The sequence below is a fragment of the Triticum aestivum genome, chromosome 2B (genome assembly GCF_018294505.1).
Source record: "Triticum aestivum cultivar Chinese Spring chromosome 2B, IWGSC CS RefSeq v2.1, whole genome shotgun sequence".
NCBI lineage: Eukaryota > Viridiplantae > Streptophyta > Magnoliopsida > Poales > Poaceae > Triticum > Triticum aestivum.
The window spans coordinates 47,448,684-47,464,906 of NC_057798.1; the positions used below are offsets into that span (position 1 = coordinate 47,448,684).

General features: G+C 45.7%; 1 protein-coding gene and 1 long non-coding RNA gene across 3 annotated transcripts; both read right to left on the reverse strand.

The window, feature by feature from the left end:
• Positions 1-7,185: 7,185 nt before the first annotated feature.
• LOC123043377 (uncharacterized) lies at positions 7,186-9,629 on the reverse strand. Of its 2 annotated transcripts, XR_006419170.1 has the most exons (8): positions 8,966-9,629; positions 8,710-8,805; positions 8,536-8,625; positions 8,324-8,397; positions 8,092-8,111; positions 7,956-8,018; positions 7,809-7,869; positions 7,186-7,709 (listed from the first exon to the last, which is right to left on the reverse strand). It is a non-coding gene; the product is annotated as an uncharacterized lncRNA (long non-coding RNA). The 2 variants fall into 2 exon arrangements; XR_006419171.1 differs by having other exon boundaries at positions 8,710-9,628.
• A 149-nt stretch (positions 9,630-9,778) lies between these two features.
• Positions 9,779-14,150, reverse strand: LOC123038917 (formin-like protein 16). Its single transcript, XM_044462300.1, has 5 exons — positions 14,015-14,150; positions 13,021-13,388; positions 10,223-10,302; positions 10,027-10,095; positions 9,779-9,838 (listed from the first exon to the last, which is right to left on the reverse strand). Exons 1-5 carry the CDS (start codon positions 14,148-14,150, stop codon positions 9,826-9,828), a joined length of 666 nt encoding a protein of 221 aa, XP_044318235.1. The 3' UTR covers positions 9,779-9,825.
• Positions 14,151-16,223: the final 2,073 nt, after the last annotated feature.

Below are 16,223 nucleotides of genomic sequence, written 5' to 3' on the forward strand. Positions count from 1 at the left end.
AGTAATCTTTTATATCCATCTCTATTGGATCTCATCCTTGCAAGCGACTGTGAAGGGATTGACAACCCCTTTATCGCGTTAGGTGTAAGTGTTTGATTGTTTGTGCGGGTGCATAGATTGGAGACTTGCGTGTACCTCCTACTGGATTGATATCTTGGTTCTCAAACTGAGGGAAATACTTATCTCTACATTGCTGCATCACCCTTTCCTCTTCAAGGGAAAAACCAATGCAAGCTAAGAAGTAGAACCAGCAGAGCTGGCCGAAGCCCGGACGAGACGGGTATAGTAGTAGCCGTGTGCTGGAGCAGGGCACATGTGTAGCACAAACGTAGGGTACAAGAGCAGGGAGTTGTGACCTGGGAATAGTCGAGACGACCGGGGTTGCAAGTCTTAAAGTACTCTTATTATCTGACGCCTCAGACGGTGTAAACTACGATGGGGAAAAAGTAGTGCTAATAAGTTGTCAGTAATAATTAATGATTGCATGATTTCCTACATGGAATGAAAATGTTGTGGCGCCATCGTCTTCTGATCTAGGGTTTCCCCTGGTGCTCCAGGCGTCCCCAGTGCTAGATTCATGGTTACGTTGGTTTGGACTGCCTCTCTAGTTAGTGGGAGCTGTGACTTTTGCTTGTTCGGGCCAAGCACCTTGTCTCTCTTCTTTTCTATTTTGGGCACCGTGTACATGCCTTGCGTTCGTGCATGTGTCGTGTCTCACTTGTACTCATTCTCTCTTCTTCTATCAATAAAACGATACACTGGGGTTCCAAAAACTACCGGTTTTTTTTCACTGATAACTACCAACTTTGGGTTCGCTGTTTCAAAAAAAAAAAACAAATGACTGAGTGTTTAAATTTTAAACCGTTTGTTTGATACCTGTGGCCCACCCGTCAGGTCCACATGGAATAGAAGTCAACACTATTAGGTTGACCATTCATTGGTTATGACAGGTGGGGCCCAAATATTTATAAAAAGCAATTGCATCCCTATATTTTTCAAAAAAGTAATCAGGTCCCTGTAATTTCCTTTAAAAAGCGACCAGGTCCTTGTAAAGAAAGGAAAAAAGCAATCAGGTCCCTAGGCCGATCCGTCTCGACCTCTCTCCCGCAACCTGCCGCCCTCCTCTCCCTAGAATCGCCGCCCACTCCCCTCCATCCCCTCCCCAGCCGGTGACCTGAGGAGGCCGAGCTCCAGGACATTGGCTAGGGGTGCGTGATAACCCACAAGTATAGGGGATCGCAACAGTTTTCGAGGGTACAGTATTCAACCCAAATTTATTGATTCGACACAAGGGGAGCCAAAGAATATTCTCAAGTATTAGCAGCTGAGTTGTCAATTCAACCACACCTAAAAGACTTAATATCTATAGCAAAGTATTTATTAGCAAAGTAGTATGGAAGTAACAGTAACGGTGGCAAAAGTAGTAGTAGCAGTTTTGTAGCAATCGTAATAGTGGCAATGGAAAAGTAATGAAGGAAAGATCAATATGAAACGAGCTCCTAGGCAATATATCAATGATGGATAATTATGTCGGATGGCATTCGTCATGCAATAGTTATAACATAGCGTGACACAGAACTAGCTCCAGTTCATCAATATAATATATGCATGTATTCCGAATATAGTCATAAGTGCTTATGACATCTTTTGTCCTACCCTCCCATGGCAGCAGGGTACTAATAGAAACTAAGGGATATTAAGGCCCCCTTTTAATAGAGAACCAGACCAAATACATGAACTACTCAAACTACGGCCATGTAACGCGCACGATGCGGCTATATCTCCCACGTGTCGAGGCACGACTTAGAGGCATAACCACATTGTGGTTTTGTCGCAAGAAGGGTCATCTTCACACAATCCCATGTAATGAACAAGAAAGGGGTAAATAGAGTTGGCTTACAATTGCCACTTCACACAAGTACTTAAATAAATCATACATCATTCAGAGTACACACATAGTCCGACTACGGACAAATCCCAAACGAAAAGAAGATAACCCCAAATGCTAGATCCCCAATCGTCCCAACTGGGCTCCACTACTGATCATCAGTAAAAGACACGTAGTAACGGCCAAGGACCTCGTCAAACTCCCACTTGAGTTCGGTAGCATCACCTGCAGTGGTATCATCGGCACCTGCAACTGTTGCTGTAGTAATCTGTGAGCCACGAGGACTCAGCAATCCCATTACCATGGGTATCAAGACTAGCAAAGCTTAATGGGTATGGAATGGATAAGTGGTGAGGTTTTAGCAGCGACTAAGCATGATATGGTGGCTATCTTACGAATACAAGAATGAGATGAGAAGCTACGCAAACGGTCGCAAACTAGTAATGATCAAGAAGTGATCCTGAACTACTTACGTTCAAACATAACCCAAACCGTGTTCACTTTCCAGACTCCGCCGAGTAGATACCATCATGGTTACACACGCGGTTGGGTATTTTAATTCGAATCTGGTGTCAAGTTCGCTACAATCGGATATTAGCAAATTCCCATCTGCCACATAACCGCGGGCACGGCTCTCAAAAGTTTATACCTTGCAAGGGTGTCCCAACTTAGCCCATCACAAGCTCTCACGATCAGCGAAGGATATTCCTTCTCCCTGGAAGACCCGATCAGACTCGGGATCCCGGTTACAAGACATTTCGACAATGGTAAAACAAAACCAGCAAGACCTCCCCGTGTGCCGACAAATCCCGATAGGAGCCGCACGTATCTCGTTCTCAGGGCACAACGGATGAGACATCCTACGAGTAAAACCAGACCTCGAGTTGCCCCGTGGTGGCCCCGCAGTCTACTCGGTTCGGACCAACACTCGGAGGAGCAATGGCCCTGGGGGGGGGGGGGGTTGATTAAAAAATACTAGGGGGGGCGATGAAAATCCCCTATTTAAGTTTAAGTTGTTATTAGGCAAATGGTAAAACCAATGTTGGGCCTTGCTGGAGGAGTTTTATTCAAAGCGAACTGTCAATGGGTTCCCATAAACCCGACCACGTAAGGAAGGCAAAATCAAGGAACATAACACCGGTCTGACGGAAACTAGGGCGGCAAGAGTGAACAAAACACCAGGCAAAAGGCCGAGCCTTCCACCCTTTACCAAGTATATAGATGCATTAATTAAATAAGAGATATTGTGATATCCCAAAATAATCCAGTTCCAACCTGGAGCAATCTTCAACTTCACCTGCAACTAACAATGCTATAAGAGGGGCTGAGCAAAGCAGTAACATAGCCAAACAACGGTTTGCTAGGAAGGGTGAAAAGGTTAGAGGCTGACATGGCAATTTGGGAGGCTTGATAAACAAGAGATAGGTAGCGCAGCATAGCGATAGAACGAAGCAACTAGCATAGCAATGATAGCAATGAGATCCAGGATATCGGTCATCTTGCCTGAAATCCCGATAGGAAGAAGAATGAGTCCATGAACTAGTCGAACCAACGTAGTCAAATGAATCCTCACAAACGCAACGTTACTGGAACTATCAAGGAGAAGCGCAACCGGAAAGAAGCAAACAACATGGTAAAACACACAACACATAAACATGGCATGATGCTCAACCATGTATGATGCATGACCGGTTTAAAAGGCATGGCATGGCAAAGTGCAACAAACAATACTACAAGTTAAGTGGAGCTCAATATGCAACAAGTTGAGTTTAGTTGAGTTTTAAAAAGGGGTTGCATGATGAAATGATGCAATGATGAATGCAACAAACAAAAATAAAATCAGACGGTGAAACTCAGAGTAGCTGGAAGTCTTCTAGAGCATCGGTCTTGGGGTGTCACAGGTCATCACTGGGAAGTGTCCCGACTATTGTCACTCCGCGGTTGCTGGATCATAACACGTAGTAGGTGACTATAACTTGCAAGATATGATCAATAACGCTCATATATTCATGAAAACATAATAGGTTCAGATCTGAAATCATGACACTCGGGCCCTAGTGACAAGCATTAAGCATGGCAAAGTCATAGCAACATCAATCTTAGAACATAATGGATACTAGGGATCAAACCCTAACAAAACTAACTCGATTACATGGTAAATCTCATCCAACCCATCACCGTCCAGCAAGCCTACGATGGGATTACTCACGCACGACGGTGAGCATCATGAAATTGGTGATGGAGGATGTTTGATGATGATGATGGCGACGGATTCCCTTCTCTGGAGCCCGAACGGACTCCAGATCTGCCCTCTCGAGGAAGAACAAGGCTTGGCGGCGAATTCGTATCATAAAATGCGATGAATCCTTCTCTCTGATTTTTTCTCCCCGGACGTGAATATATAGAGTTGGAGTTGAGGTCGGTGGAGGTCCAGGGGGGCCACAAGACAGGGGGCGCGCCCAGGAGGTAGGGCGCGCGCGCCACCCTTGTGGCTAGGGTGTAGGTCCCCTTCGGTTGATTCTTTCGCCAATGTTTTTTATTTATTTCAAAAGTTATCTCCGTGAAGTTTCAGGTCATTCCGAGAACTTTTATTTCTGCACAAAAATAACACCATAGCAGTTTTGCTGAAAACAACGCCGGTCCTGGTGAGTTCCATTCAAATCATGCAAATTAGAGTTCAAAACAAGGGCAAAAGAGTTTGAAAAAGCAGATACGATGGAGACGTACCAGTGCACAACCAGCACCAGGGCCTTAGGCGGCTCACGTCCAGCACCACGCGACGGCTCCCCATTGGTGCGGCCACTAGCACACGGCCTCAGCCATCTTGCGGCAAGCAGCATGCGGCGGCTCCCTGCAGAGCCTCATACTCGCAAAGCAGGGGCAGCGAGTGACTCGTGGGCACAATAGGTGGCGGAGACGAGCGGCCACACAAGGGTGGCGAGGAGCCGGGGATAGCAGCAGGTGGCGACGCACAAGAACCACCATGCGCAGCTTTGTGTGCACTCTTCCCTTGGCCATGTCCGTCTATGCAGCCAGCAAAGGTCGACTTGGGTAGGATGCTTCCCTAGACAGGTTCTGCCGGGGGAAGGGAAGACGGGCTGCCCGCCGGCAGCATCGCTCTAGCCACCGGTCGGTCAGCCATGGGTGTGCGCATCGAGCACGAGGTCGTTCGTGGCTGAGGGCGAGCGGCGGGAGGAAGAAAGCAAGATAGAGGAAGAAGAAAATGGGGTGAGTAAGAAAGATATCGGTGTTGACATTTTATGCCACGTCAACTCCAACGAGTGGGCCATCCTTGTCATAATCACGATCAATTTTAAAGCACTCGGTCATTTGGGGGTTTTGAACAGCCGACCCCAAAGTTGGTAGTTATCAGATAAAAAATAAAACTAATAGGTTTTTGGAACCCTAGCCCGAACTGTAGTAGTTTTATGCTATTTGCTCGAATCAAAGGGGGTAATAGATGGGGTTTTCCATCATATGGATGTATGTTTCAAACTCGGCGCGGCTATAACTCACTTATAGCAGGTATCCTTCCGACTCGATGAAGTCGGGCGAGCGTATGGGCCGGCGCAGTGCGCGGGAGGTCACTGCCTCTTTTTTCATGTTTTTCATTTTTGTTTTTGTTTTTATTTTTACTTTCGTTTATACATACGAATATTCTAAATAAATATATTACAAAGTATTTTACATTAAACATTTAAAAAGTTCTAAAACAATTTAATATGTGTAAAAAAAGTTAATCATGTATTTAACAAATATTAATCGAAGCATTTGAATTTTTTGAAAACAAGTATTTGGATAATGTTAAGCAAGCATTTAGAAATTGTTAAATGTGTATACAAAAATGTTGACCATATATTAAAAAACTTGTAAAATTATCTGTGCACATTGTTAATAAACATATGAAAAATGTTAAATGTGCACAGAAAAAAAAATGATCATATATTCAAAAAATATTAATTAAAAATTTGAGAAAATGTTAAAATTATATAGTTAAAATGTTGACCATGTACTTAAAAAATGTAAAGTATTTCAAAAAAATTAATCAAGGATTTGAAAAAACAAAGTGTAAAATGTGTACACAAAAAATTTGAGAAAACTTGTATTTACAAAATGTTAATCAAGCATTTGAAAATATGTTGAAAAAATATTGACAATGTATTCAATAAATGGTAATCAATAAATCTTAATCTTGTACTTGAAAAATATTAAACATGTATATTATAAAAATGTGTATTAAATATATACTGGAAAACAAAAAAAACCCCAAAAAACAGAGTGAAATCCCAACGCTTTTTCTTTAACAAGGTCATGACCTTCTAATTAAATATGAACCCAGCGCAACTCTACGACTAGACCTCGTGGCCACGTGGGATTAATTCATGCGTGACCCTTTTTCTCTAGTGTATTTATTTTAGTGTGAATGGGCCGGCCGAAAACTATAGACGCGCTTCAGGCGAGACCGAAGGAAGACTTGCTATAAGCGAGATATAGCCTCTGCGATGTAAGCGAGAGCGTACAAAGGCAGAACGAAAACAGTCGCTCGCTCGCCTGGGTGGTTGGGCTGCAGGCCCATGAGGATGGAAGGGAAGCAGGGAAAAAAAAGTTAGAAAGTGGTTGGGCTGCGGCCTGGGAAAGAGAAGAAAAAAAATTAAGAAACAAAGAAAATCGCAAAAACCGTACTCTTCACAGCCCCAACAAAATCGCAAAAATCGAACGTGCCAACATGGCGATCCTCGCGCCAAGATCCGTGCGATGCATCCAAGGGCGCAGAGCGCGTTCACACAAGATCAGTATAGAACTGACGTCAGTTCTATAGTGTTCAGGCCATTATTCACTCAACCTGCCTAGCTAGCAGAGCCCAGTTGCTTGGGACCGAACAGATAGCGCTGCATTTTATTTTCTAGGGAAGCCATACACCACCCAGAACAATTGAACATCCGCTTCCCTTTGGTATTATCGTAAGTAAACACTGACCTCATATTATTCGGAAAAAAAAACGGACCTCATACAGCTTGAGAAAGGAATCACGAAGTTCCTGGCATGCCTAGATTTTTCATAGCAAGGAAGGATGCATTTCAAAGCTTCATCATATGCTATCACATTATGTGAAGATCCACTATTTCAATCAGGACAGTAACCACAAAGAAGGTATTGCAAATTGTGTGTAATGCAAACAATACAAAGAAGGTAATGCAAACTGTGTGTAACGCAAACAATACAAAGAAGGTAACTACAGCTCCCTCCACATTTTCACATCCGGGCTTGGGACCGGCAAAGGCAGTGTTAAACCACACCAAACAAAACATACAACACCAATCAATCAAGCAAAGCATTCAGGACACACCATCAAGCAAAGCATACAGGACACACAATCAAGCAAAGCAGACAGCACACACACCATCAAGCAAATGCAATATTAATTCAAACACACACACATACAGTCGGTCACACACAGTCACAGTCACAGTCACACACACACAGTAACAGTCACACAGAGTCAGTCACACATACAGTCACACAGAGTAACAGTCACACAGAGTCAGTCACACAGAGTAACAGTCACACAGAGTCAGTCACACATAGTCATAGTCACACACAGTCAGTCACACACACAAGAGATAGAAAGGGCACAAACAGAAAGCTAATACTACAAGCAAGAGCCATGATGCAAGTTGTTTGACATGCAGTACCTTCCAGGAATAACTTTTGCTATTTCTGCTCATTTATTCCCATATACCTGATGGCATTAACCAGTGCATGTTCCTCCTCAGTAGTACAAGCATCGTTCCATATGTTCGGATTCAGATGATTATGCCACCTAAGATGTTTTGAATGAATTCAAAAATCAGCTTCATATTAACAACTAAGATGTTTTGAATGAATTCAAAATTCAGCTTCATATTGACAACTGCATCACCTAGATCAAATGTGTTTCCCCCGATAGCAGCCATAACTTGGTTGAAGAATAGAGCAACTGTCTGCAGAAAGAACAACAAAATAGTTAGCACGGACTGCAAATAGAGAAAGAGACGCCAAGAAATAACAAGTTAATCAAGGCAATTACCTGTTCATTAGCGATCGGAGGAAGTCCACCGAAGTAAACACGCCGAGCGTGCTGAGTAATAACCTAAGAAAAGAGTGGTCAGACATATGCACAGAACAAGAAAAATCTCAAGCACAAAACAGAAAATCGAGCATACCTGCTGTGTCATGGCAGTGGCTGCATAGCAAGTGGATCGATGCAACAAAGGGAAGCAAGAATTAGAAAGTAATAACAAAAACATTGAATAACAAATAAGTGTGATATATCACAGGTGGGTTCATTCTGCCATCACCAAATAAACTGCAAATCGGAGTGTTGTGATGACAGAATGGACTATCCATGATTTGAGTACTAGCTACACTGAATCATAAAAGGAGCGCAGTAGTCACCTGTCCTAGGGCGGATAAATTGAACATGCTCGGGAGCATCCCAGGATCAGCAGCAGGAAGTTCTGGTTGCTGACCTGCAATGCATCAACAGAGAATTGTTAATGATGTAACCAGTGTGTTTCTGAATTAGCAAACATCCACCAGTTGTCTTGCACATAGAGGGAAAATGCATTTCAGCAAACCATATAAAAATAAAACAATCAAAAGAATACCTCTCCCAACATTGCTTGCCTATACGTCCAGGTAGTGACCTTGCAGCCAGACCATTTTGTTAGTCCATACTTGTTTATTTTGTCATCTTCCTGTAGAAAAAATATCATAAATATAACAATAAAATGTGCAAAATCTTTTTTTTCTCGAGCAAAGTCAGGAGTGCAATGACAAACCTCTCGAGTCCAAGGACCTTTGATGAGTTCAGTGCTAAAGAACCTTCGGCCATGGATGTAAACATTGCACCTCTATCCTATCCGGAAATAATTAAGCTGCGTAGGTAGATACTGACACAATATGTGAGCTCACCACACTTGCATATACAGAAAAATGTCCAAAGAAGTATGGCGTTACTATATAACTAGCTAAAATGTGGGATATGCATAAATATTGTGTACGAACTTGAAAGGAGTTAAATTCGAGAGGGGTTACCATACAAACACAGACCAGGTTGATGAGTGATCCACGACTTCAGTTCAAACACAAGAAGCACACCATCAGAACCATAAGAAATCATATACATCATTCTGAGCACAAACATCATACTTGTGGCAGGAAAATATACAGCAATGCATTGAAGGGTGTCCAAAGGGCAATGATACTACCAACTACAGAGGTACGTAGGTCATAAAATTACATGCCCATGACCTTATAGAAATTTGCATGCATTATCAGGTGCCAATAAGTAGTTATGGAGCGCTTGCACAATGACACACAGTCACAGTCAACACACACACACACACACACACATACACAGAGTCACATCAATACACAGTCAGTCATAAAATGACACACAGACAGAGTCAACACACACGCACAAACACAATGGAGCGCTTGCCCACAAGAAACAGACAAAGAAACACACACACAATCAGTCACACACGCAGACACAGTCAACACACACGCACAAACACAATGGAGCGCTTGCACACAAGAAACAGACAAAGAAACACACATAATCAGTCACACAGACACAAACAGTCAGTCACACACAGTCACACAGACACATTGGAGTGCTTGCACACAAGAAATAGACATAGATAGGATGAAACTAATCAAAGACATGAGAAAAAGTAAACTATTTGTTCAAGCTTCCCGTTCAGAACCTTCAACTCTGCATTATTTCAATTCTTCAATTCCAAACCTCTCTCTGCATTACCCAACTACAAGCCAGGAGGCCACTACTGTTATATAAACAAAGACAAGTGTAGAGAGCCAGAGAGCAAATTAGGAGGTACATTTTCGTTATCACCAAATTTCAGAGTCTGCACGTACCAAAATTGTATTTTGTGTCACAAGATGAACCTAAAGAACTCACCAGGAAAATACTCAAATTAACAGATCAAGTGAATCATGGAGAACATCATGTAGAATAGTAGTCCAACAAATCCAAAGCAATTCAAGTATATATGTAGATAATCAGAGCTCATGTACATGAAAACCTTTCCCTCCCAGGTGATAAATTTGCAAGCTGGAGATCAAAATTCGATTACCTTAGTTGGTAAAACAGAAAGTGATAGGAACCCTGAGCAGTCCTTGGCATACTATCAGAATTATCGGTCCTGGAAAGAGCAACATACTATCAGCATGAATACATAATCTTGTGAAGTGAACAAGGAAAACATGGCTAAATAAGCGTTTTGGGACTACAGACATTAGCATCACAAAATGTAGAAAACATAAATATACCTGTGCTGTAAGCAAACCCCACCCATCAGTGTCCTTAGCAACACAAGGAAGAGCAAATGCGACATTTGTCTATATCCTACCTGAAATACTTGGAAAAGCATTATTCCAGTGAATGGACAGCAGCAATAAAAAAAAGAATATGATATCCACATAAGACATAATGAAACAAGATATCACAAAAAATGTATTGTCAAACACCACGGTATACATGATTATTATGATAAGAAAAAAAGGAACAAAAACAGGGAAAAGGATGTTGTGATGAGTGAGTGAGATATATAAGATAGGCATGAGATGCATTGGATGCCAAATCGGCCACACAAAGGAGTGGAAGCCAAGCAAGTGAGTGTTACAAGAGTCAAACTTTTCTGCTCAGCCTATCATCATCTATCAGCAGGAGAGAAGCCTGACCAGCGCACATCTCTGGATCCCTGCCTGCTCGAAATGGCCAAATGGTTTGCATCCCTGAACACATCCCCATATATGGGGAGACGACATTGGAACACAAGCAAAGCATGAATAAAAAACCAATTGGACAGACCGTATAAGCAGTAACACAATCAGAATCACCCCATCCAAGCAGTCAAACACAGTCACACACAGATAATGGAGCACTTGCACACATGAAACAGACAAAGAAACATACATAGATAGGGGCACATCACACACAGAGTCAGACACACAGTCAGACACACAATGGATCGCTTGCACACAAAAAACACACAACGAAACAGACATAGATAAGGGTACAAACAGAAAGCTAATACATTCAAGACCGAAGTAAACTCACACACATGAAACAGACAAAGAAACATACATAGATAGGGGCACATCACACACAGAGTCAGACACACACAATGGATCGCTTGCACACAAGAAACACACAAAGAAACAGACATAGATAAGGGTACAAACAGAAAGCTAATACATGCAAGACCGAAGTAAACTCAGAAAGCTATAAAGAAGTTCCAGAAACTGAATGAGTTAACTGATTTCTGTAGAGGGGTGAGGGTAATTCAGATCTTCATTCCTGAAAACAGGAAGCTAGTTGGATCATCATCACTACAGCACTACCCACAAGTTTGTAGGCACAGAGACACATGCTTATTCTTGTTACAAAGTCTAGGCAAAGCAAGAAAAGCATTATTTCAGTGACTGGACAGCAGTAATTGATATCATGTCTCATGCATAATTGAGTCAGTGAACCTCAAAAGGGAACAAACAATAGTAGAAATGTATTGTCAAACACCACGGTAAATGATTATGATAAGAAAAATTGACAGCGTGAATACGCAAAAGAAATACCACTTGCAAACAAAACCTACTTGCGTTGAACATAAATTAAATTACAATATTAGCAGATTTACACTATATTGGGCAACAACCAGGTTATAAACAAACATAGCATAAAATCTATATGCAATCCAAATCCTAACCACGCCCAGGCTTCCCAAGTGCATGGCTTACATAGCGACAAATACAGAAGTCAGCGTTCTTGATATTTTAACTAGAGTGAGTACAAAATTTGCTCCATAAAATTTAACAGGACAAACAAAAGGGACATGACAAAAGTGAGCAGCATTGATAAGAAACGTGTGATGAGCGTTACTTTCACAGATAAAAATAAACTTTGGAATTATGCTCACAGCAGAATCATATGCCCAGGTGTGCAATGAAAAAAAATTCTAGAGTCATGCTATGCAATCTAGTACGAAATGTAAGGGACTAGCAGCACCTCATCTAATACTCCTGTATGAAAATGGAAACAGCAAGACGAGGAAGAAAACAAGGAAATCTTGTCCAACAATAGCAGCAGCAGGTGTTCAATTAGTCAAGGAGCAAGCCACATGATTTGCACTCTTTTTAAAAATTTCTGCTCTGCCTGCCTGCTCGAAATGGCACCCATGGCCTACATGGTTTGCACCCCTGAACACACATGAGCATATATGGAGCAAAGCATGATAGGAAGTAACCAATTGAAAAGAACAGAAGCACAAAGTATCACCCATCAGAATCACCCCTGCATCCAGGATGAGAGCACACACGCACGCCTGACCAAAGTGAAACAAGCTAGCTGGTACAATCAGAATCGACAGAGGAACCAGAGAGTATCAAAAGGGCACGTTTCCACGGACCACGACGAACAAAGCTAGCCGTTTGAGATCTGAAAACAACCGACGAACAAGAAAAACGCAGGAGGTGACGGAACTAGCACGACGAACTGACAATCGCTCTCTGTCTCTCCATCTTCGGCCGCAATCCAATTTCAAAACCAAGACCCGACCGTTCCTGTAACGCTCGCGCCGGACACGAACACGAAGAACCGTAGGATCCAAAGCGTCTCTCAAACAAGAGAAACACACGCGGAAATTTCTGAACCGCAAATAACCAGACGGAGACCCTCGACGAGACGGACCAAGAACATGCGGGCGCGTCGGGGCAACGGCTAGGACGAGCAGAATCAAATCAGAAGCGAGCGACTCTAAACTGACGACGTCGGGGCGCGCAAAATCAACTCGGGAGCGGTTCTAAACTGACGAGCAAAATCAAATCGGACGCGGTTCTAAACGGAGGGGACGACGGCGAGAACGAGCATATAATCAAATCAGGCGCGGTTCCAAACGAACGACGGCGAGAACGAGCAAAACCGAATCGGGGCGGGACTCTCCATCTATCTAAACCGCCGGCGGCGGCGGCGGCGGCGAGGAGCAAAATCAAATCCGGACGGGATTCTAGAGGGGCAAATCGATCGGGGAGGGCGAGCAAGATAAAAAAAACCCGGCTTGAGGAGGACGTACGCATGGCCCGGACGAAGGGTGGAGGAGCAGCGGACCGGCCGGAGCGCGGCGGGGAGGTCGGAGGAGAGAGGCACCGCCCGGACGAAGAGGAGGAGGAGGAGGAGCGGACCGGGCAGGGCGCGGCGAGCAGGCGAGAGGCGCGGCGCGGAGGAGGAGGAGGAGGAGGAGGAGGAGCGGGCCGGCCAAAGGGCGCGGCTTTATAGCCGGGGCAGAGGCGGTGGCGGCAGCCGGAGCCTTGTCCTTGCGCGAGATGGCGTGGCGTGGCGGCGGAAATAAAAGGAAAGTGGAGCGGGCAGGGGCAGGGTGGGCGGTGCTCTCGAACTGGGGGTGGACAGGTGAATTTCTTACCGTTGCGATGTAGGCCGTGTCTTGGAAATGCTTTTTTTTAAAGAAATTGTTTTTTAGTATAGGCCAAGGCATATTTCATTAGATAATAGTGGTCGGACCTAAACTTAGTCTGAATCTAAGGTGGCGCACGTCCTTGAGTCCTTATTCTTCCCTTCGGTGGCTATGTTGGACAACCGTGTCTATGTCTGACGGCCAGCTGAGCCACGCGGAGTGAAAGCGCTGCCATCGATGGGCAAGAGTAGAACAAGGGACACGGGTTGGCTCATTGGGCTCGAGGCCTCGCCGCCTCCCACGCCCTACTGCTTCTCGTCGGAGTCTGCAACCTGTACATCACCGGTTTCCCGTGAGATCGATGATGGACATGGACGGACAAGCCTCGTCGTGGAATTAGCACCCTTGAAACTTCATTGGCGGTGCGAAGGGTGCGCAGCTGCCGACATTCTCGTTCGCAATCGCGTGCGCCACCTTCGCGTCCGACTATGTCGCGACAGCATTGTAGGCAGCGCGAGCACGCGCAGCCATGTACAACACCCTTTGCTCATTGATGAAGTTGGGGTTCTCCGCGGCCTTGGCTTCCGCGCTCACGAGTTGGCCGTAGATTTGGCCTTCCATCAACCGGTGCTGCTTGGGGAGGGAGAAGTTGTACCATGTTCCTCATGCGCCTGCCCGAAACCTAACATCGACTGTGGCACCGGCTGCTGCTCCGCCATGGCATCCATGGTCAAGCAGGCATGGAACAGGGCGGGCAAGTGAGCCGACTCATCATCAGAGGTTGTCGCCATCGTTGGAGACCTCCGAGGAGCAGGTCGACAGGCCAACCTCTATCCGCCTCACACGGCAACCCTGCCAGCCAGCCGCATGGGTGGCCAGCTCGTGCTTATGCTCCGTCAAGAGGCTCTCCAACAATGCACTAGAGCTCGCGATATGGCGGAGGTGGTCCACGGAGGACGATGTGAAGCGGAAGTGGTGTGGTATGGCTTGTGCCGAGTGTGACCTGGTATAAATAGCGTACGCCGGCCTGGCCAAGCGACGGGGTGTGTCAATGCGGGCGCCGGAGTTGGTTTCTCGGCAGGTGAGCTTGTATTATGATGGTAGGCGAACGGATGACAACTTGCTTCAAGTGGTAGATATCCATCCTGTCCCGTCCAGTAATGTCTCTACGACATTAAACAGGTGCAGACATCAGACGCGGCGCAAGCGGTGCTCTCAACCGACGCTTCGCTTCTATGTCAGCACAAATGAGAGGTCGTGTTCGCTCGAGGCCGGCATGAATGCAGCGCTTGTGCTCTGGAATGGCTTCAACAATCGCAACCGTGTCACACAGGAGAGATTTTCGGGTCGATCCGGGGTCTCCTTCCCGTACGTGGTAGCAATCCCACAAAGCCCCTGGTTTTGCCTCTAGTTTGCGGGAAAACAGAGGTCTAAACTGGTCCGCGGACCGATGAGATACCGTGTTGGACGGCAAAATGGGTCCAGATGGCTCAGTCCGGATGGTAGGAGAACGGACGACAACTTGCTTCAAGTGGTAGATATCCATCATGTCCTGTACAGTAATGTCTCTATGACATTAAACAGGTGCGGACATCGGACGCTGTGCAAGCGATGCCCTCAACTCGTGCTTCGCTTCAATGTCAGCACAAATGAGAGGTCGCATTCGCTCTAGGCCGGCATGAATGCAACGCTCGTGCTCTGGAACGGCTTCAGCAATCACAAATGTGTCACACATGAGAGATTTTTGGGTCGATTCAGGGTCTCCTTCCTGTACGTGGCAAGAGTAGCACAAGGGACACAGGTTGGCTCATTGGGCTCGAGGCATCGCCGCCTCCCACGCCATACTGCTCCTTGTTAGAGTCTTCAGCCTGTCCATCATCGGTTTCCCGTGAGATCGATGATGGACATGGACGGACAAGCCTTGTCGTGGAATCGGCACCCTCGAAACTTCATTGGCAGTGCAAAGGGTGCGCAGCTGCCGACATTCTCGTTCGTGATCGTGTGCGCCGCCTCCGCGTCCGACTGTGTCATGGCCGCATGGTAGGCGGCGCGAGCACGGTAACCTTGTACAACACCCTTTGCTCATTGATGAAGTTGGGGTTCTCCACGGCCTTGTACAACCCCCTTTGCTCATTGATGAAGTTGGGTTTCTTCGCGGCCTTGGCCTCCGCGCTCACAAGTTGGCCGTAGATTCGGCCTTCCATCAACGGGTGCTGCTTGGGAAGGGAGAAGTTGTACCCTGTTTCTCATGGACCTGCCCGAAACCTAACATTGACTGTGGCACCGGCTGCTGCTCCGCCATGGCATCCATGGTCAAGCAGACATGAACAGGGCGGGCAAGTGAGCCGACTCATCATCAGAGGCTGTCTCCATTGTTGGAGACCCTCGAGGAGCAGCTCGACAGGCCAACCTCTATCCGCCTCACACGGCAACACTGCCAGCCGACCGCATGGGTGGCCAGCTCGTGCTTAATTATGCTCTGTCAAGAGGCTCTCCAACAATGCACTAGGGCTCGCGATATGGAGGAGGTGGTCCACGGAGGACGATGTGAAGCAGACGTGGTGTGGTATGGTTTGTGCCGAGTGTGACCTGGTATTAATAGCGTACGCGGGCCTGGCCAAGCGACGAGGTGTGTCAATGCGGGCACCGGAGTTGGTTTCTTGGCCGGTGATCCTGTATTATGATGGTAGGCGAACGGATGACAACTTGCTTCAAGTGATAGATATCCATCCTATACCGTCCAGTAATGTCTCTACAACATTAAACAGGTGCGAACATCGGACGCGGCGCAAGCGGTGCTCTCAACCGGCGCTTCGCTTCAATGTCAGCACAAATGAGAGGTCGCTTTCACTCTAGGCCGCCAT